At 44.8% G+C, this 23012-nt stretch overlaps 1 protein-coding gene across 4 annotated transcripts in view; it reads left to right on the top strand.

Moving 5' to 3' along the window:
- Positions 1-16194: 16194 nt before the first annotated feature.
- NHSL1 (NHS like 1) overlaps positions 16195-23012 on the top strand; it is a 260231-nt gene continuing 253413 nt past the window's right edge. For 2 of the 4 annotated variants that reach the window (XM_053590639.1, XM_053590641.1), the window contains exon 1: positions 16196-16610. In XM_053590639.1, coding sequence (XP_053446614.1) covers positions 16322-16610 — 289 coding nt within the window. In that variant the 5' untranslated portion in view covers positions 16196-16321. Of the gene's footprint in view, positions 16611-23012 lie in introns of all 4 variants that reach the window. The other 2 variants (XM_053590637.1, XM_053590642.1) reach the window with 2 other exon arrangements.

Here is a 23012-nt window from a genome sequence, read left to right as displayed (position 1 = left end):
TGTACCAAATAACATTTTAACAGGCATCATCTAACATATCCAAAATTTAGCAAGGGAAGTTCTATTTTCTGTAAATGTCTAATAAGCAGTTGTGAGTCTTAGATTTCTAGGCAGATGTTGCAACTAGGTATTGTACTATGCTTATCTCCTGTTTATGGCTTAGGCAAAAATCATAGACTAATGCATTAGTTTCCTGTTGCTGCTATAACAAATAACTACATACTTAGTGGCTTAAAACAATACAGATTAATTCTCACACAGTTCAGGGGGGGTCAGAAATCCAAAATCAGTTTCACTTGTGTTAAAATAGAGATCATAAGACTGACAAAACAGACACGTTGTGGCAGTAAGATACCAAATTATAAACAAGGACTGAGCCATGCCAGCCAAGAGTTAAATTACGCACCCCCACATTCAGAGAATAAACTATATTCTAACTGCCACAAGCGTCTTTTTCTTTTTTTCTAGCAGTTAAATAAGATGAACAATATTGAAACAATTTCAGTTTACCAGTTTCAGTTTACTGACTAACTGACCCCCAGCCTCATTCTACAAGCCATAACTACAGCTTTAACTGGACAAGAGACTGATTTCAGTAACTTTTTCCTGTTAAAAGACCACTGACCATGAACTGGCTCTGGCTGGTTTACAGAGGCTGTGCACTTAAGTGCTCAGCTTCACCTTTTGACAGAGCCTAAGTGTACTACATTTCAATGTTAGATCTCCTGCCCACAGTGAACACGGAGAGTATGTAACATACGTGTTTGCTTCCTCTGTATGCACATACCACCCCCGGGTGAATATTCATAGCTCCTCCTGTTAAAAATGGATAGACCCATTCAGCACAAATTCCTGTCTCCCCATTCCTCCTTTGAAGTGCCTGTTTTCATTCTCTGCTGGAAATCATGCTTCCCTGCCCATCAGGATGACTAGCCTATGCAGCCTATGTAATCCTTTGTAAGAAACAAAACTGTACTCTCCAAATTTGTAGATCTCATGATTTTTAAGTTGACATTGGGCTAAAATCAGTGTCAATAGGGCAGCATTCCTTCAGGGGGCTCTAGGAGGGAATCCATTTCCTTGCCTTTTTGCTTCTAGTGGCTGCCCACATTCCTTGCCTTGTGATAACACTCTGAGCTCTGCTTGTCGTCACATCTCCTTTTCTAACTCTCTTGCTTGCTGGTTTTCTCTTATAAACATCTTCATAGTTACATTGAGCCCACCCAGATAATCTAGGATAGTCTCCTATACTTATAGTCCGGTGATTTGGGACTTTAACCTCATCTACAAAATTCATTTCAGAGCAACACCTAGATTAGTACTTGCTTGGATAACTAGGGACTATCTAGCCACCTCTTAAAGATGATCATATTTAGATATGATTTTTAAAAAAGTATGTTCACTATTTAAATACATTTACTGAAAAAGAAAAATGTGTTTCACTGCATAACGAAAACCCCACATTACTTCCCATAACTAAATAAATGGAAAGAAATATCATGAAAAAAATACACCACTGCCTGCTAGAGGCTGAGCCCTGGCTTGGTCTCATTGTTTACAGAAAGAGATCAGCAAGGGTTAGAGGTGTTGATGATTTAACACCATACTGAGTCTTTCTCCTTGATAGGAAAAGAAAAATGGGAAGACCTCAAAAAAAGTCTTTCTCAATATTTAATGAAGCATCTGTGCACCAGATAAAGTCCTGGCAGATTTTCAAACTTTGGGAATCATTGGCATACAGTTTCTAAGTTCTGAGTCCAAGCTCTTGAGTCAGGTGGGCTAAGTAATAATCCATTGTCTCTTTCTCACATACTAGAGATTCACTGTTAAAACCACCCTTCTGAAACTATTTCCATACCTGAAAAATGGCAGTAGTAATAAAACCTTTTTCACCGGCCTGTTTGTAGATATAAAATGAGATAAGGTATGAACATTCCTTGGCATAATGCCCAGGACATGGCAGGTGCCTCAAAAATGTCATTCATTTTTAAAGCAGGAAGTCACTGTCATAAGTCAGGCATCAGGACACTTTCTCATATTGCCAACTTTCCATTCACCCTTTTTACTCTCAAATGCGATACAGTTGACCTTGTCATAATCTCTTCACTCCCAAGGTGCAAAAGCACTTTACTGAACCTTTTATTTCAACTGTGGAATCGGGACCATGATTCAAGTACAAGCTACTTTGTGAAAGGGACATGGCAGCTGATCCAGGTGGGATTGTGAGAAGGTCAGCCAGAAAATATATGGGGTCAGTTGTGGATTGCCACAATTGTCATGGTAACATCGCCAACAGGTATTTAGGGGTGAATACCTTCTATGTGTAGAACTCCATGTCAGCTTCTGGGAGCACTATGTTGGGTGATCATCATGAGCTTTGGGCTGAGTGTCTGCAACACACTCTAAGAGGCCCCTGGTAGCTGCAGATCATGCTAACTAAGCCACTTTGCAGTGGAGTGGCCCAAGCTACAAGGCACAAAATTATAGCTTGCTCAAAAGTGTACATTTCCCTTTGGCCACCTGTTTATTTCTCAGTATGATTTGAGGTGTTGACTCAAATTATGGACCACAAAATTCTAGGTGGTTTTGGGTACCAAGCTGTTTTGTGAATTACCTTTCTCTCTAACTTCCTGGTAGCTAAGATTAGCAAGCATGGTTAGGATTATAATTGCTGGATTTCAACTACAGAAAGAGTACTCTTTGATGAAAATTCTCATATTTCATAAATGTTCTGTTTTGATAAAACTTTAATCTCCTTACTAATAGGTCAAAATGAACATGTAATTGTTATGATCTTATTGGTAGTTTTTAAGAATATACTTTGTTGTGGAAAGGGGAAAGGAGAGGGTTGGTTCTTTAGAGGCACAATGTAAATATACCGTGCCTTTAAAAATATGGTCATGTTTATGACTAGATTGATTATTTATTGAATTATTGCCAATTCTCCTACTTTATTAGGTAATGTGAATTATGGCTAAATTATTAACAAGTTAAAAGCTAATTATTGAAATTATGGTGGGACGTATTTGAGTATTTAAAAAACTATTTCACCAGGCTCAGCACCTGTAGCTCACTGGTTAAGGTACCGGCCACATGCATCAGGGCTGGTGGGTTTGAACCTGGCCTGGGCCTGCTAAACAACAATGACACCCACAACAACAACAAAAATAGCCAGGCTGCGGTGGGCACTTGTAATCCCAGCTACTTTGGGAGGCTGAGGCAAGAGAATCACTTAAGTCCAAGAGTTTAAGGTTACTGTGAGCTGTGATGCCATGACACCCTACCAAGGGTAACATACTGAGACTCTGTCTCAAAAAAAAAAAAAAAAGCCATTTCACCAGATTAAAAATATATATATATTTTAAGAGACAGGATTTCACTATGTTGCCTAGGCTGGTCTTGAACTCCTGGCCTCAAACTATCCTTCTACCTTGACCCCCCAAAGTTCTTGGATTACAGGGGTGAGCCACTGCACTCATTCCCATATTACTTTATTTATTTATGACAGTGTCTCACTTTGTCATCCTTCATAGAGTGCTGTTGCATCACAGCTCACAGCAACCTTAGGCTCAAGTGATTCTCTTGCTTCAGCCTCCTGAGTAGCTGGGACTACAGGCGTCTGCTATTTTTAAACTACTATATTTAAAAACACCCAGCTGTTTTTAGAGATGGGGACTTGCTCTTGCTCAGGTTGGTCTTGAACCTGTGAGTTCAAGCAATCCACCTGCCTTGGCCTCCCAGAGTGCTAGGATTATAGGCGTGAGCCACCATGCCCAGCCTACTTTATTTATTTATTTATTTATTTATTTATTCTTTTGAGACAGAGCCTCAAGCCGTCACCCTGGGTAGAGTGCCGTGACATCACAGCTCACGCAACCTCCAACTCCTAGGCTCAAGCAATTCTCCTGCTTCCACCATCCAAGTAGCTGGGACTACAGGCGCCCATCACAACACCCAGCTATTTTTTGGTTGCAGCCGTCATTGTTGTTTGGCGGGCCCGGGCTGGATTTGAACCTGCCAGCTCAGGTGTATGTGGCTGGCGCCTTAGCTGCTTGAGCCACAGGCACTGAGCCTTACCTTATTTTTTTTAATTCTTCTTCTTATTATTATTTTTATTTTTATTTTTTTTTTGAGACAGAGTTTCACTATGTCGCCCTTGCTAGAGTGTCATGGTGTTACAGCTCCCAGCAACGTCAAACTTTTGGCCTTAAGCAATCCTCTTGCCTCAGCCTCCCAAGTAGCTGGGACTACAGGCACCCGCCACAATACCTGGCTATTTTTTGTTGCAGTTGTCATTGTTGTTTAGCTGGCCTGAGCCAGGCTTGAACCCACCAGCCTCGGTGCATGTGGCTGGTGCTGTAACCATTGTGCTATAGGCACCGAGCCTTTAATTCTTTTTTAGTGATACCTGATACATACAGGTGATATATTGTTACATGTTTAGAATGCATAATGATCAAGACAGGTATCTGAGGTGTCCATCACTTTGAATATTTATCATTTCTATGTGTTGAGAACAATTTAAGTTCTCTCTTCTAGCTACTTTGAAATATAAAATATATTGTTCTTAACTCATCACTCTGCCATTGAATGACAGAACTTATTAAACCTTTTATCTAACTGTATGCTTGTACCCATTAACCTCTTTCTCTTCATCTCCTCTTCCCATCACCCCCATTTCCCAGCCTCTAGTATCTAGCATTCTACTGCATACCATTATGAGATCAACTTTTTGGTTTTTTTTGAAACAAAGTCTCACTCTATTGCCCTGAGTAGGATACTGTGGCATCATAGCTCACGCAACCTGAAACTTTTGAGTTTAAGAGATCCTCTTGGCTCAGCCTACTGAGTAGCTGGGAATACAAGTATCTGCCATGGCGCCTGGCTAGTTTTTCTATTTTTAGTAGAGATGGGGTCTTGCTCTTGCTCAGGCTGGTCTTGAACTCCTGAACTCAAGCAATCCACCTGCCCGAGCCTCCCAGAGTACTAGGATTACACGCATGAGCCACCAAGATCAACTTTTTTAACTCCCATATGTGAATGAGAACATGTGATGTTTGTTTTCTGTGCTTACATTATTTTACTTAATGACCTTGAGTTCCATCCATGTTGTTGCAAATGACATTTCTTTTTTTTGAGAAAGAGTCTCACTATGTCACTTCTCGGTAGAGTACCATGGCATTATAGCTCACAGCAACCTCAAACTCTTGGGTTCAAGCAATCCTCTTGCCTCAGCCTCCCAAGTTGCTGGGACCTGCCAGGCAGCCAGGCACCTGCCACAATGCCTGGCTCATTCTTTTTTTGTGTGTGTGTGTGGTCAAATAGTATTCCACTATGTATATACACCACAATTTCTTTATCCATTCATCTGTTGAGTGGGCAGGCTCAAAAAGAGCAGCTGCTGTAGAAATCTGCTCTTTGGTGTTTCGAAGTCCTATTAATTAATGGGAGGAACATTCAAGGCTAAGGTGTCAGCTTTTACTAAGAATTAGTGTAGTAATTCCTAGATTTGGGTTCCCTCCCATTTTCATACTTTATATGGTTGTTTAGGAACTCCTGTTGTCATACTTTATATGATGATTTGGGAATTTGACAGCCAGAGAAAGTTTAAAGCTATAATGCAAATGCTATTATATTTAGCAAAAGTTCATGTGAGATGTCAGGGGTGGCTGACCAGCCCACTGAAACTCGTTGGCCCCAGTTATCAGTCTCTCTAGATAGCTTCTTCTTTTTTTTTTTGTAGAGACAGAGTCTCACTGTACCGCCCTCGGTAGAGTGCTGTGGCGTCACACGGCTCACAGCAACCTCTCACTCTTGGGCTTATGCAATTCTCTTGCCTCAGCCTCCCGAGCAGCTGGGACTACTGGCGCTCGCCACAACGCCCGGCTATTTTTTTGTTTTTGATGCAGTTTGGCCGGGTCTGGGTTTGAACCCACCACCTTAGGCATATGGGGCCGGTGCCCTACTCACTGAGCCACAGGCGCCGCCGCTAGATAGCTTCTTCTTAAAGGTTGTTTACTTTAACACCTGCCCCCACTCTGCAAGCCCGCATCCAGTCTCAGCCCTGTCCTCTAACCTCCTACTCTAACATACACACTTCACATGTTGTAACTCATGTAAGTATTAGCTCATTATTGTTACCACTTTAGAGATGAGGAACTGAGATATAAGTGGTGAACTACTTTTCCCAAGGCTACACAGCTGATGAGTGGTAAGAACTGAGATGTGAATCCTGCTTGAAGATATAGATTTGGGCGTTGTCAGTAATTCGGCAGTAGATAATGGCGTAGGAATGGTTGAGTGGCTCAGGTTGCCCATAAGAACTGAAGGATCTCAATTCCTGGAGGATCTGTATGTTGACTTTAGAGGTCCAGGAAAATAAAAACCACATTTCTGTTCTATGTGCATGTTTATAGCTTTTACCTCCCAAAGTTCTGAAAGTATGACATAGAATGACTAAAAATGAGGAGCATGGCAGAAACCTGGGAAGGCAGTTTCACAGAAGTGGAAACAATCAGGAATGTGGGCTGCAGGTACATCTGAGGACCAAAGCAAGCAGAAGGCACTGGAGCATCAGCAGAGGCATTGCAAAGGAAGGGCGGACGAAAACGCAGATTGTGAGGGATGGGTGTGGACCCGGAAACCTATAATGCAGTCTATCCTAGAAGCTTCACCACGAAGGAAAGGAGGAAGAAAGGGTTGTAGCTGCTTAAATAAGGAGCCAGGATGACGGGGAAGAAGCTTAGTCTTTCAGTGAGAGAGACTTAAGTGTATTTTAAATGTTGAGTGGCAAATGAAGAAAGAGAAATAGAGGAAGCAAAAAAGACGGTAATATTTGGTGCAAGGTCATGGAGGATGCAGGAACAGATTAACTCCCAAGCACAGGTGGATAGAACATCTTGTGTAGAATTAGGGTTCTGCTTTGAGATGGAGGAGGGAAGTGATAATGAATGTACGGATACCTCAGTTGGTAGGTAGAGGAGAAAATTCTAGCTGACTATCATGAGAAAATAGAGGCCCAGAAAAGTGACTGGTGTAGGGTCTCCCAGCCAATCTGTAGCAGTTCTGGAACTAGAACCCGCCATGTTCTTCATGACATCATGTCCTCTCTCAATGAAAAATTCTCTCTTTCCTTAATATCTAAGCCACTCAGCTGTTTTGGATCTTATCAAACATCTTTGAGGAACCCTTTTCTAATCCTTTTTCTGCATCTTCCCTCTTCCCCGTCTAATTATATTCTGGGTCCCCTTGAGGTGCAGTGTAGTAGAATAGTTAGGGATCTTGATGCTTAACTTAGGTTCAAACCCTGACTCTACTGCTTCCTAGCTTTGTGATCAGAGGATCATTGGGCCTCTCAGGTACCTAGTCAATAAAGTGGGTACAGTAAAATTTTACATTACATGAGGATTAAGTGAGATAACGTGCACAAATGCACAGCACAGTCCTTTGGCACATGAGAGATGTTTGACGTACAACTCCCTGTCTATTCTCTCTGCATTGGGATCCCCAGAGACTCAGGCTCCTTGCCACTGTGCAATTTCAAGAACATTAATCTTTCTGAGTCTATTTTTCTCATCTTAAAAATGGAGGCAATCTTACTTGCTACACAACATTGTTGGGAAGATATAAATAACTGTAAGGAAATACTCAGGAGAGTGGTCAAGAAATCTTTGTAGAATCAAAATTTGATCTACTTCCTGAGCTTCACTTGTGATTCCCATGACTGTCTCCATCCTGTTCTCACTTGAGTATGAGGCTCCTATTTCCAATGGCCTGTTGGATGTCTCTACTAGGTCATCTGCTAGGTGGTATAATTATTTTGTTATATTCACAACTCCTCTATGCTCTTTTTTTTTTTTTTTTAATTTTGAGGCAGAGTTTCACTATGTCGCCCTGGGTAGAGTGCCATGGTGTTACAGCTCACGGTAACCTCAAACTCCTGGGCTTAAGCGATTCTCTTGCCTCAGCCTCCCAAGTAGCTGGGACTACAGGCGCCGGCCACAACGCCTGGCTATTTTTTGTTGCAGTTGTCATTGTTGTGTTAGCTGTCCTGGGCCAGGTTTGAACAGGCAGCCTCGGTGCATGTGGCCAGCGCCGTAACCACTGTGCACGAGCGCCGAGCCCTCGTTTCCCTTGTCAGCTGGCTTTTGATTGCAAGTCTTTACTAACAAAGAAGGAAAGACCCTTCTGCTAGAGAACAGGGTCATGGTTCCCTTCTGCTAGAGAACAGTGAAGACTGTACTCTTGATTATTTGGGGCTCCTTTTGCCACTGTAGGTATTGGCAGATTACTAAGAGGAAATTTTGTTGTTGCAGGTAGTAGAGGAAAGGAGTTGTAATTATTGGCATTGGCCCTATTGACTAGTTATAAAAGGGGGTGTATAACTTATACTAACTGATATATATATATATTTTTTGATCCTTCCACTCTCCTGCTACCCTATATGAAGTATCGAAGAAAGTTAACATCACAATTTAGGTCCTGCTCAGAATATGACTGAACTTATGTTGCCCTGTGGCTGATAGTAACTGAGGGTGTTTCCCAGATGATGGGTGTTTAAGTTTCTTCCTTTGAGGCTAGAGAAAGAATAAATACTGAGGAGTGAAATGTGTGGACTGTTCTGGTTAATCCATTTGCCTTTGTTCCCCTCTCCCCACCACATCTATTGTCTGCTCTAATCTATCCTAGGAGGCTGATCCCTGGGTTGATGTCATTCAGCTACCATTGGAAGAGCCAGGCAGGAGATGAAAAGGCGGAGGGGAGAGGCTGTGCTTTTCCCCCCACTCCCTTCATGCTCAAAGCGCTGCTTTTCCTGGGCTTGGATGACACTTTCTTCCCCTTTGCCCTTTCTGCAAGTGAGGTTCTGTGGGGAGCAGACTAATACTGGGCTTGTGGGAGGTTTGCTGGGGAGTGTTCTTGAGTGTTCCCTCACCACTTGGGGTGAGGGAGTGAGAGAATCAGGAGTGGGCAGAGTGGGCTGGGATGGCGCTGCAGTTAGTTGTTCTGACTTGGGGCAAGTGAACTGGACTTATTTTTTAGAGAAGGGAGTCTTGCTGTATTGCCCAGGTTGGAGCGCAGTGGCTATTTACAGGTTCGATCATGTGCACTATAGTCTTGAACTCCTGGACGTGAGCAATCCTCCTGCCTCAGCCTCCCAAGTAGCTGGACTACAGGCCCGTGCCCCACCTCCCACAAGTTGGACCCGTATACATCCACATAGACCACTGCATGAGGTCAAGCCCTGCGGAAAGGGGACATGCCTTTGGGTAAGGAAATTCTAGTTGAGGATACACCAGAGAGGGACTTGGCTAGGACTCCTCGTTACCCTCAGCATACTCAGCTGCTAGTGAATGAGTGTTCCAGCCTGGAGGGGAATCTAGGCCGTACCCCCTCACACCTTGTTAACCCAATGGGTGGCAAAAATGTCCTGCCATTGTTAGCTCCTGGGTGCCTCAGTATCTGTTTTCTGTGTTTTCATTAAATTCTCTTAATTGAACATCTGAATTGGTTTGTTTCCTTTCAGGATCTTGACTCACACAGATAATTTAAAAATCATATGAGTATAGAAATATGAATCATACACGTTTAAGAAGTTGTCCAGTATTCTATAATAGGGATGCCTGGTCTAGTCTACGAGGTGAGGGCACATTGTGTCAAGGAAGTGACATTTGACCCCAAATCTGAAAAGCCAACTTATAGAGAGAGGAGGAAGAAGGAAGGAAACAGTGAGCCCCCACGGCCTGATCTGGTGGGAGGTAGTGGAGGATGGGCAGAGGCAGGAATCCAGCTTGTGGCCCTCAGTAAGGATAATCCTAAAGGTAATACAAATGCTTTGCATGTTTTTGAGTTGGGAGGGACACAATAAGATTTGCATTTTTTTTTTTTTATTAAATCATAGCTGTGTACATTGATATGATCATGGGGCATCATTCACTAGCTTTACAGACCGTTTACCAAGTTTCACATATACCCTTGTAAGATGCACCGCTGGTGTAATCTCACCAATCCCCTTCCCTCTACCCACCTCCCCCCTCCCTCCCCTCCCTTTCCCCCTTCCCCCTATTCTTAGGTTTTAACTGGGTTATAGCTTTCATGTGCAAACCCTAAATTAGTTTCATAGTAGGGCTGAGTACATTGGGTTCTTTTTCTTCCATTCCTGAGATACTTTGCTAAGAAGAATATGTTCCAGCTCCATCCATGTAAACATGAAAGAGGTAAAGTCTCCATCTTTCTTTAAGGCTGCATAATGTTCCATGGTGTACATGTACCACAATTTATTAATCCATTCATGGATGGATGGGCACTTGGGCTTCTTCCATGACTTAGCAATTATGAATTGAGCTGCAATAAACATTCTGGTACAAATATCTTAAGATTTGCATTTAAAAATCTCTCTGGCTAATCAAAGCCCAGTTTTATTTTTAATTTGGTGGAAAATTACCACTTGCCTGTCCATGTCTTTTTGGTTTATTGGCCTCCAGACTGGCTGGCCAGAGGTTTCCACCACTTGGCTAATTCTGCATATAAACCACAGTATATCATGGCCAGAAGAATGTTACATGCTACACCCCACAGGGCCAGCATCATTTTTATATCATGATAATTTGTTGCTTTTTCCTTTTTTGAATACTAAAAATGTATCAATCATTAGCCTTTTAATACAGGAACAATTTGCACTGTATATTAAAATGTTGGAAAATATATACTCTATCTGTATTTTACTTTCCGATTGTTTATGGAATCTTTTTTTTTTCCTTTTCTACAGAGTCTCACTTCATTGCCTTCAGTAGAGTGCTGTGGCATCACACAGCTCACAGCAACCTCCAACTCCTGGGCTTAGGTGATTCTTTTGCCTCAGCCTTCCAAGTAGCTGGGACTATAAGGTGGAATCTTTAAAACATATATTAAAATAAACTTCCACAACTTTGGTTTGGGAATTAATTTAACAGAATTTCTCTTTATTCTTTCTTCAAGTGTTAATAAAAAGTAGAATGGGGCGGCACCTGTGGCTCAGTGAGTAGGGGACCGGCCCCATATACTGAGGCTGGCAGGTTCCAACCCAGCCCTGGCCAAAATGCAACAATAACAAAAAAAATAGCCAGGCGTTGTGGGTGGCGCCTGTAGTCTCAGCTACTTGGAAGGCTGAGGCAAGAGAATCAGCTAAGCCCAAGAGCTGGAGGTTGCTGTGAGCTGTGATGCCACGGCACTCTACCAAGGGTGACAAAGTGAGATTCTGTTTCTAAAATAAAGTAAGATAAAAATAAAAAATAGAATGAAGAGTGCTGTCAGGCTTTTACACACACACACACACACACACACACACACACACACACACACACACGGCTCCTTTCCTGCTTTCTCAGGTCTTGATGACTATTAAGCAGAGACGAAGAGAGTAACGAGGCAGAGCCCAACTACTGAACTTAGTAAGTGACGTTACCTTCTTGGAATAAGTTGGTGTAATGTTTTTGTTCTTTTCTGTATTACATAATGGAACATTAAAAGGGAAGTTGTGACCGATGGGCAGAGAAATGATATACAACAGATACCAAAATCAATTACGAAGACTGCAATGTGGAAATTTCAAAGTAAATGGTTGACAACTGGTTAGATGCTCATTCAGAGGTGCAAAAAAGTCTGAAGATCGAAGAAAGCTTTTAGAAAAATAATTACTTGGAGGCGGCGCCTGTGGCTCAGTCAGTAAGGCGCCGGCCCCATATACCGAGGGTGGTGGGTTCAAACCCGGCCTGGCCAAACTGCAACCAAAAAATAGCCGGGCATTGTGGCGGGCGCCTGCAGTCCCAGCTACTTGGGAGGCTGAGGCAAGAGAATCGCTTAAGCCCAGGAGTTGGAGGTTGCTGTGAGCTGTGTGAGGCCACGGCACTCTACCGAGGGCCATAAAGTGAGACTCTGTCTCTACAAAAAAAAAAAAAAGAAAAATAATTACTTGTTTTTATTTCAATAGATTTAGAGGGTACAAGCATTTGTTATTAATGGACGAGGAAGGCTCTTGGACAGAGCTGCACTGAGAGTCCCAACTTCCCCCCACACCAGATAGGGACACTGGCATCTGAGACCAAGCTGAGTGAGGGCTTTGCTGGTATCTCAGAGGGCTTGGGGGATGCTTCTGATCAACAGCTAACTGGTACCCAACTCCACCTGAGGAAGAGACATCTTATGGCATTGTGGGGGGCGGGAGGGAGGATTGTGTCTAGGAGGGAACTGTTCTTTCAGCCCTGAACTTTTTAAAGACATTGTGAGTCTCAGTGACCCCAAGTGGAATCCATAGCAGGGTGGTTGGCCGGGGTCATTTTAAAAGTGATTCTTCCTAAAAGGTCTCACTGGAGGGTTGATAGGGCCCCAGTGAAGAGAGTGCGTGAGGGGTGGATGGAAGGAAAACCACAGTTGGGATAAAAATAGGCAGTCAGAGAAAACTCATTGCCTGTGCATCAGGAAGTATGGCCAAACATGCTCAGTGTTTCAGATGCCCACTAAGCCCAGAGGGCGTGACACCATTTCAACAAATGTACCAGTCCAAGACACATTTTCCTGTTCCCCATTCCACTCTGTCCCTTTACTGTAAGCTGAGGGGGGTTGGAAGGGTGGAGGGGAGGGGTAGGTTAAGATGGGAACAAAGCTCCCTGCTGACACTTATGCCCACAGAAGGCCCCTACTGGGGAAAGCAGCAAGTTTTAATTATTGAATTGAGAGTAGAAGTTTCAATAGAGAGAGAGAGGGGGAAGAAAATCATGAGACTGCTTTCAGGAAGGAGGCAGAGAAGGAAGAACTAGCCTCACTAAACAAATTCTTAGAAGGATAGCAAGAGACTAGAAATTAAGTTGCTTTTACGGATATACCCATGAATCCTGTTTATTCCATGATTTGGTTTAAATTTGGCCTCTGGAGCAGTGAAATCATTGTACCAAAAAATTCTATTCATATTGCCCCAGGATCACATATTTACAAAAATATCCTTGCTCTCCTTATATTAATTTATGTGGTTAAACCATATTGCTTTTTAAGCCAAGAAGATAGTTTCAAGGCATGAGAAGAATGAATAAAGAACAATGTTAAACCACAACAGACTGTTAAAGAACAATGTTAAACCACAACAGTAAGGAAATGTAATTCACCAGAGACTTGCATGTAGCGTATTTATTTTATTTTTTTATATTTTTAAGACAGAGTCTCACTTTGTTGCTCTTGGTAGAGTGCCATGGCATCACAGCTCATAGCAACTTCAAACTCTTGGGCTCAAGCGATTCTCTTGCCTCAGCCTCCCAATTAGCTGGGACTACAGGCACCAGCCCCAACGCCTGGCTATTTTTGGAGATGAGGTCTTGCTCTGGCTCAGGCTGGTCTTGAACTTGTGAGCTCAAGCAATCCACCGGCCTTGGCCCACCAGAGTGCTAGTATTACAGGCATAAGCTGCTGTGCCTGGCCTGCATCTAGTGTATTTAAATAACGATTACATCTTAATAATAAAGGGACAACAATCTAATTAAAAAATGGGCAAAAAGGCTGGGGGAGGTGGTTCATGCCTGTAATCCTAGCACTCTGGGAGGCTGAGGCGGCTGGAGACCAGCCTGAGCCTGAGCAAGAGCAAGAGCCTGTCTAAAAATAGCTGGGCACTATGACAGGCGCCTGTAGTCACAGCTACTTCGGAGGCTGAGGCAAGAGGATCCCTTGTGCCCAAGAGTTTGATGTTGCTGTGACTTATGATGCCACAGCAGTCTACTGAGGCTGACGAAGTGAGACTGTCTCAAAAATGATAATAATGGGCAAAGAATCTTAACAGACATTTTCTCCAATGTTGTCTTTTTCTAAAGAGTATAAATGAGAGGCCAACAAGCACATGAAAAGATGTTCATTATCTCTAGCTATCAATGAAATGCAAATCCAACCTACAATGAGACATCATGCCCACTAGAATGGCAATAATAAAAAAGACAGATAATAACAAGTATTGTTTAGGTTGTAGAGAAACTAGAACTCTCATACATTGCTGGTAGGAACATAAAATGATGCAGTTTCTTTGGAAAACTGGCCATTCCTCAGAAGGTTAAATAGGAATTCCAACTCTAGGTATATACCCAGAAGATATAAAAACAAAGGTCCACACAAAAACTTGTACATGAATGGTTATGACTCATAATAGCCAAAAAGTGGAAGCCCAAGTATCTATCACCTGCTGAATGGATAAACAAAATGTGGCATATCCATATAGTGGGGTATTATTCAGCCATAAAAAGGAATCGAAGTACTGATCCATGCTATAGCATAGATGAACCTTGAAAACATTTCATTAAGTGAAAGAAAATTACATATTGTATGATTTCATTGATACAAAATGTCTAGAATAATGCAAATCTATAAAGATAGAAGGTTGCAAAGGGGTTGTGAGGAGAGAGAGATACTGAAACCATACTAAAGAGAACTGGTTTCTTGTGGGGGGAGGTGTGATTTAGATATTCTAAAATTGATGACGTTTTATTGTCTGCATGACACTGAATCTATTAAAAAGCACTGAAGTGTATATTATAATTAGGCAAATGATACTGCATATACTTTTTACATGTTAGGCATGGTCTACCAGACTGGGAGACTTGATGGCAGGGATGGTAGAGCCGGCTTTGCACATTACCTTGTCTCTAGCCACTGTCTGACACATAGTCACACAATGAATATTTCTTGAGGAAGCAGTACACGATTATACTGTTCCTATTTCAGAGCCCCCCCCACCCCTTTCCAGCGGCAGTTCCTCTGTGCCTCATAACAACCTTGAAGGTGGTCACAGTAGGTGATATGAGATTGTTACTGGCCTATAAAAATGAGCCTTTATGTCCCAGGGTTAAAAAGAAATGTTTCTGTCTACTGAATTTTTTCTAGAGGTGCTGTTCTATCCCAGGCCCATTTGTCTGGCATTGCTCCTGCTCCCCGGAGAGAGGGAGTGAACTTCTTAGTACAGTTGGCACTGCTCTGGAGACTGATTCCTGAACTGTCACGAAATAATACAGCACCCAGGGTCAGTCAGGGAGCAGAAACCAAAGAACAGAGATTCCTTTTCTGAGCAAACATAGCGATGAGCGGCCAGTGGGATTTTAGCTTCGGGATATTGGACTCAGTCTTTTTAAAATACTTCTAACCAGAAGTTTTGAGTTAGAGGGGTGTCCCATGACCATGATCTCAATAGCAGTTATTTTAAACGTCTTCCAGCCACCGAATTAAGGGTTCTAGGTTCCAGTGCCCTACCCTTCAACTCTCAGGCCTGGGGCTAGAAACTCATTAGGCACATTGCATCGTGGACCTTTCCAGCTGGTCTAGTTTTCCGTGCTGAGAACTCCACTGCAAGCCCCCTGGAAAGAGAGTCTCAGAGGTTTTACCAATTGGACGCGGACTCCTGCTTGGCTACAGGACCTCTGGCTACTGGATGATTTAATGATTCCTCTTTGAGGTCCCCCAAAGCGGCCTAGAAGTCCTGGCCGCCTTCCAGGGGGTCAGCGGAGGGCCCAGGAGGCCCTGGCGTTCCCCGCCGGGCGGACCTGCGCGCAGGTGAGCTGCGCGAGCGGGTCCCGCCGCAGCCGCCTGGCGCCTCCGCCCCGGCGGCGCCCGCCCGCGCCCCGCCCCGGCCTGGGGGGCCGGTAGGGCTCTGCCCCACCGGCCGCGCGCTGGAAGGGTCCTGGGCAGGCGGCGGGGGCCCCCAGACTGAGCGGCCGAGCCCTCTCCAGCAGGGTGCCCTGGGGCGCCGGGGCCGCCATAGCCCGCGGGCGCTGGGCGCGGCGGCCGCGGGAGCCGCAGGTGGTTCCCCGGGCCGGCCCTTCTCTCCTCCCCTTTCCTTTCTTTCGCCTCCCCTCCCTCTCACACGGTGGCGGCGGCACTCCCCCCGCTTCCTCCTCCCTCTCCAATCCGGAGGGAGGGAAGGAGCCGCCGGCTCTTTCCTGCCTGCCTGCAAACTTCAGCGGGACTTGCGGCTCCGCTCGCCGCCGCGGCCACCGCTGCCCGCCCGGGAGCTGCCCTTGGAACTTCTCCTGGCCGCGAGGCCCGGGATCCCCGGCGGCTGGAAGGACGGGCAGCTGGGCTGGGATCCCCGAGCCGATCCCGCGCTCCTCCGGTGCCTGCTCGCCTGCCCACGCGCCCGTCCGTCTGTCCTTCCTGCCTGCCCGGCCTGTCCCCCGCGAGCAGGAGCCGCCCGGAGTCTCCTCGGCGCTCCGCCGCTGCCCCGGACTTTCCTTTGTGTTGGATGCAGACTCGCGCCCCGCGCCGACTGGGGGCGGACTAGGGGCTGCGCTCCCTGAGCGCCCGCCGCGGGCCCGCCCCCGCCATGCCCTTCCACCAGAGGACCGTGGAGCCCGCGCGGTTGCGCCGGCCCGAGGCCGCGGCGGCCGAGGCAGAGGACGCGCCGCTCTTCCGCTCGCTGGAGCAGGTCAGCTCGCACACCCTGGTCTGCCTGCTATCGCAGCTCGCCGACCTGTCGCGCTGCGCTGGGGACATCTTCGGCGAGCTAGAGGGACAGGCGGCCGCGCTGGGCCACCGCACCGCCGTGCTTCACCGCCGCCTGGACACCCTGCACGCCACCGCCGCGCGCCTCGACCACCGCCGAGTGAAAATCCGTGAGTGGCCGGCGGGTCGGGGGAGGGGAACGGGGGAGGCACCCCGCGAGCAGCTCCCTCCCGCCCCCTGGTGGCCTGGGGCCGGCTCGGGGGTCGTGGTGCAGAACCCGGGAGCCCCGGTGCCCCGCGAGTGTCGTGGTTTGGCGGGGGTCGATGGAGAGGAGACCGCCTGACCCTAGAGGCTGTGCAGTGGCGGGCGCGTGTGGCACTCTCCAACTCTCGGATTTCGGGAGGTTCTTGGGTACCTTAAAGCAGTGGGTGCGGAGTGTGGAAATTGGGCTGGCCCAGCCCTGCTGTTCGGTCCTTCTGTGTGTCTGTGTGGGAGGCTTGAGAGGAGACCCAAGGGCGCTGTAGGAGGATGAAAGGTCGTGGGAAAAGAGTCAGAGGAAGGTAGCCTGTTTGAGAAGCCAGAGAGAATAACGATTTGGACGTATAGTGGTTAGAGGTCTTGAGACTTGAGGAGGACCGTTTGTAAGTATCAGTGGGGATCTCGGAGAGTGATGGGTTGCTGGTCACCTCTCTTCCCACAGACCTGTGCGCTTAGTTTACGGCTTCCCCTTTTGGCGCTGAATTCTGTTTCTTCCCCCAGGCAGAGACCCATCAGCTCTTTCTGATTCAAAGGACCTTGACCTTGCGCGCAGACTCTGAATCCTATTCATCTTTGGCCTCCTCCTACCCTGAAAATCAAGTCTGCGTCCTGACATAGTGACCTTTCTGAGCACCCCTTTCATTTCAGCAGCTTAACTGGCTCTGGGGAATGAAGCAACTGGAATTTCCTGCTGGCCCAAAGCAGAGAAACTTTCAGTGTGATGTCTGTGTGGTTTCTACCTTTTGACTACGTGGGCTTTGTCATACTCCTAAACGTAAAGAGTAAATTGGACATGGTTGATGGATTGCAGGGTGGCAGAGAAGATCTTGGCTGACGTAACTAACACACGCCTAGATTTCAGCAGCTCTTGAAAGACTGTCCTTCTTAGAATCACTTCATATGCAGTCTTTGAATTGCTTGTTTTCTAGCTTGCTAGAAAAACTTAGCTGTATTTTAACTACCTTCCAACTGAAGAATACAAATTTTCAGTAATTTATTCCAGGGAGGTTGCTTGTTATATAATATACATCTTTCTCCAAATTGTTTTGGAGATGTTTTCATTTGATGGTTTAAAATTTTTACAGTTCATCTCTTTGGTGGTGCTGTCAACACACTCTTAGAAATTGTGGACAGTTTTCACAACCTGGAAAAGCTAGGGGGTGGGGAGGGCTGGAATCTAAGTAATTTCATAAGTCATTGGGACATAATCAGAATGTATATTCTTAATGCGAATAATGAACTCATGCATAAGGATGTATTAGTAGGATGTCATGGTCAGGTTGGTGATCCCTGCTTACCTCTATCCCTTTTTTGTATGGGCTGTATGTGTGTGGGTGAACAAGAATTTCTTTCTTTCTTTTTTTTTTTTTTTGTTTGAGACAGACCCTCAAGCTGTCACCCTGGGTAGAGTGCCGTCGCATCACAGGTCACAGCAACCTCCAGCTCCTGGGCTCAAGCGATTCTCTTGCCTCTGCCTCCCAAGTAGCTGGGACGACAGGCACCTGCCACAATGCCCGGCTAGTTTTTGGTTGCAGCTGTCGTCGTTGTTTCGACCACCAGCTCAGGGTATATTGTGACTGGCACCTTAGCTGCTTGAGCCACAGGCCTCGAGCCAGTGAACAAGAATTTCATCCTTGACAGTGTGATGAGACAGCTCTGACTGCTAGGTGAACTGATCCGTTGTAGGAATTAAAAAGGAAAAAAAAAAGATAAAGAAAAAACTTCCTGAAGTTAAGAACCCCATTTTTGGCTAGTTTTGTTTTGCATTTTAACATATTACTTTATGTCCTAATATGCCCCCAAAGGCTACATACAGTCTATGGTCACAAATCCCTCAAATTCTCTAAATGAACTACAAGTTATCCTAATTACAAAGACTGAACCCCCCCCCCCCATTTTTTTTGAGACGGAGTCTCAATATGTTGCCCTTGATAGAGTGCAGTAGAGTCACAGCTCACAACAACTTCTAATTCTTGGACTTAAGCCATTCTCTTGCCTCAGCCTCCCGAGTAGCTGGGACTACAGGTGCCTGCCACAGGCCCATCTATTTTTTCATGCAGCTGTCATTGTTGATTAGCAGGCCCAGGCTAGGTTCGAACCCATCTGCCTCCGTGTGTCTGGCCGGTGCCCTACCCCCTGTGCCCTACTGACTGAGCAACGGTTGCCACCTGAAATAACTCTTTTTGAAAAAAACTTCTCACAAGTTTGTTTGAATCCTAAATGACTTTGGTTTTCTACTAGAACTGGTTCACCATTTTTCTATGATCACGAAAGGAAGTTTTTTATTGAATATGCCTGAGAGTGTAAGTGCATATATAGAAAAGAATGCTATAAAAACATTAATTCTTGGGGTTTTTTTCACCTTTACACACTTAACTTTTTTATATGCTAAAAAGCAATGAAATGACTGCATTCATTCTATTTACCACCTGTTAGTATTCTTTTATAACAATGCCTCCAACCTTGTTCCTGCATAAAAGCTACATTTTGAAGTCATTTTGGTGCCATTAATGGACTTGGTTAGTATGGATGCCTGGACTTTGAGACTTGGAATTGACTCTAAAGACCATCTATATCATGAACAGAGAGGAAATGGAGTCGAAGAACACTGAAGTAATTCACCCCAGGTTAGCTGTGTTTGATGCCACATCCGCCTGGGAGCCCAAACCTGATTGGCTGGCCTGCAGTCCCACGGGGTATGTCACTTCCCTTAGGGGCTGTGGAAATGGGGAGCACAGTTTAGATACATTCCATAAACAGTCCTAAGGAAAACTGTGACCAATAATTTCATCCTTCTTCTCAGAGAAACCTTTTAATAAGTCTCCCGAGGAGCAGTAATAAAATCCAGTAGCTCTGGGCGGCGCCTGTGGCTCCAGGAGTAGGGCGCCGGTCCCATATGCCGGAGGTGGCGGGTTCAAACCCAGCCCCGGCCAAAAACCAAAAAAAAAAAAAAAAAAAAAAATCCAGTAGCTTAGCCAAAGTCTGGGGCAACAGGAGACAGCCTATTTCATTGGCTGTTGGGTCTCCACTGTAATAAAGGATGTGAGAGGAGCAGTTTTTATTTTTTTGTTTTTATTTTTATTTTTATGTTTTTTGGCCAGGGCTGGGCTTGAACCTGCCACCTCCGGCATATGGGGCTGGTGCCCTACTCCTTTGAGCCACAGGCACTGCCCACAGTTTTTAAAATGTATAGACTCTTTTTTTTTTTTTTTTTTGGAGACAGAGCCTCAAGCTGTCGCCCTGGGTAGAGTGCTGGGGCATCACAGCTCACAGCAACCTCCAACTCTTGGGCTCAAGTGATTCTCTTGCCTCCGCCTCCCAAGTAGCTGGGACTACAGGCGCCCGCCACAATGCCCTGCTATTTTTTGGTTGCAGCCATCATTGTTGTTTGGCGGGCCCGGGCTGGATTCAAACCTGCCAGCTCAGGTGTATGTGGCTGGCGCCTTAGCCACTTGAGCCACAGGTGCCGAGCCATAAAATGTATAGACTCTTTGCAGTATAGAAATAGTGTGTTAGTCTTGCTGGCTGGTCCTGCTGGCTTCAGTGATTCTGAAAAGTATTTCATCAAATTTGCCATTACTCAAAATCTCCTGGGTAGGAAGTCATCCAAAATAATTTTTTTGTCCTAAGCCGGGGAGAACACACATTACTAGTCTCCTATTCCCTGAAGACTCCCCTAACACTTTTCCTGACACCCCTAGGTTGGGGGAATGCCCATCTAGCATTGCCACATTTACCAGGGGACTGAAATTGTCTATCTGCTTCTGCTCCCCTCTGCCAGTCAGCAAGCTCCTTAGGCCCAGGGTGGCCATGTTCGTTTCTATAACATATTTTGGCCATTTGTTTTTATAGGGCTTAGAACAGTGCCTGGAATGTGATATTTGAAGTGAACTAATACTTAGTTTCTTAGTGTTTGTTGTCCCGAGGAATACATGTACAAACTTGGGTTGGAGGTAATAGGCTGACTGCTACAAATCTTAAGTGAGCAAGACAATTACTTTAAAAACAGATGAAAATGTGAACTTTCTACCTTTTTAAAAGTTTTGTGCTTAACCACCCATCTCTGCTCCTTTTTGTAAAAGTCAAACTTCATTAATTTTGCTGACAAAGTATGTTCTCATGGGAAATAGTGATAACAGCCAGTGTGAATAGCTATATCTCTGCTCTGTAAACAATCACAACAGACTTTGCTAAGCAGAAATCAATAGATACTCAACCTAATAGTCCTGTTTTATTTTTTAAGCCCTGTGTGATTTTTTAAAAACTGGTTTTATTGTTATGAAATTCACCTTCCATACAATTCACCCCTTTGAAAGATACATATGGTTCATTGGTCTTTAGTGTACTCATAGAGTTGTGCATCCGTCACCACAGACAATTCCCGAATGTCTTCATTACCCCCAGAGAAACCCTGTATTCAGTAGCAGTCATTCCTGTTTCCTCTCAGTCCTCCCACTTGTGTGCATTCTACTTTGTGCCTCTATAGGTCGGACTACTCTGGACATTCCATACAAATAGAATTATATGATATGTGGTCTTCTGGGACTTTTTTCACTTAGCACAGTGTTTTCAAAGTTCCTGAATAGTTTCTTTTTATAATGAATAAAAACCCTTTACTTGTGATTGAAAATGTATCTTTCAAGGTGGCGCCTCTGGCTCAGTGAGTAGGGTGCTGGCCCCATATAGCGAGGGTGGTAGGTTCAAACCCAGCTTGTTGCCAAACTGCAACAAAAAAATAGCCGGGCATTGTGGTGGGCACCTGTAGTCCCAGCTACTCAGGAGGCTGAGGCAGGAGAATCGCCTAAGCCCAGGAATTGGAGGTTGCTATGAGCTTTGATGCGATGGTACTCTACCGAGGGTGACAAAGTAAGACTGTCTCAAAAAAAAAAAAAAAAAAAATATCTTTCGTAGTTGTTATTTGATTAAAAACCTTGTGAGATAGGAAGGCCAGATTGTGTTATATCCATTTATTTATTTGCTTTTAATTGATAACATAATAATTGTACATATTTACAGTTGTACATTTGCAAATCCACAAACAGATGTGAGACTCTGGCAGACGTATTAGGTTCATACTTCTGAGTAGCGTTCTGGGTATTGAGATGCGTTATTCTGCCTCACAATAGACTGTCCCCTGACTTAACCCGGTTGTCTGGTCCTGATGTCAGAATATGTTTGCTTCCTCTCAAAATGCGAGGTACTTGTCAGAGTTGTAAAGACAGAGTAGAGACTTGAATGCATTTTTTTTTTTTTTTTGAAATAGTCTCAAGCTGGTTGCTCTAGGTTGAGTGCTATGGTTCATAGCTCACAGCAACTTCCAACTCTTGGGCTCAAGTGATTCTTCTGCTTCAGTTTTTCTATTTTTAGTAGAGATGGGGTCTCCCTCTTGCTCAGGCTGGTCACGTACTCGTGAGCTCAAGCAATCCACCCACCTTGGCCTCCCGGAGTGCTAGGATTACAGGCACGAGCCACAGCACCCGGCCTTAAATGCATCTCTAAGCACAGACTGTGTGGCTGTTTTTGTGCCTGCCTGCTCATAAATGTTTGGTGAAATGTTTGCTCATAAGATTTGCTTTCATTGACACATATCCCACCCACATCTAATTTAGTTTCTAAATTTATTAACAGAAATGCTCATAAGATTTGCTTTCATTGACACATATTCCACCCACATCTAATTTAGTTTCTAAATTTATTAACAGAAATGGACAGTAGCTGTGGTCAGATTGTACCATCAAGTTAAGGAGGCCATGTGATTCCTAAACTTGCCTGACCTTAAGATTGCCTGGAACTTTTGTTAAAATTAGGGATTTCCAGATTCTTCTAGAGCCATGTTGAGCCAGTGTCTCTGGTATGCTTAACAAGTGCAACAGTGTTTTTTTGGTAAGCAAATTGTAAAGTACTTTGATAGACTAGAAAGCTCATTGGATTGGGAAACGGGGATTTGGTTTCCTCTCTGCCATTTTTTAACATGGATTTTGAGCAATTTATTCAACACCTCTAGGCCTTCATTTCCATTTTTTTTTTTTTAAACAGAGTCTCACTTTGTCACTTTTGGTAGAGTACCCCTGGTGTCATAGCTCACAGCCATCTCAAACTCTTGGGTTCAACTGATTCTCTTGTCTCAGCCTCCAGAGTAACTGGGACTATAGGCACCTGCCATGACGCCCGGCTATTTTTAGAGACAAGAGGTCTGCCTCTTGCTCAGGCTGGTCTTGAACCTGTGAGCTCAGGCAATTCACCTGCCGTGGCCTCCCAGAGTGCTGGGATTGTGGGAGTAAGCCTCAGCACCCGGCCAAGGCTTTCATTTCCTT

This window comes from Nycticebus coucang, chromosome 5, assembly GCF_027406575.1.
Source record: "Nycticebus coucang isolate mNycCou1 chromosome 5, mNycCou1.pri, whole genome shotgun sequence".
Lineage (NCBI taxonomy): Eukaryota > Metazoa > Chordata > Mammalia > Primates > Lorisidae > Nycticebus > Nycticebus coucang.
Note: the sequence above shows the minus strand (reverse complement) of the source record. Positions and strands in the feature narration are given on the sequence as shown.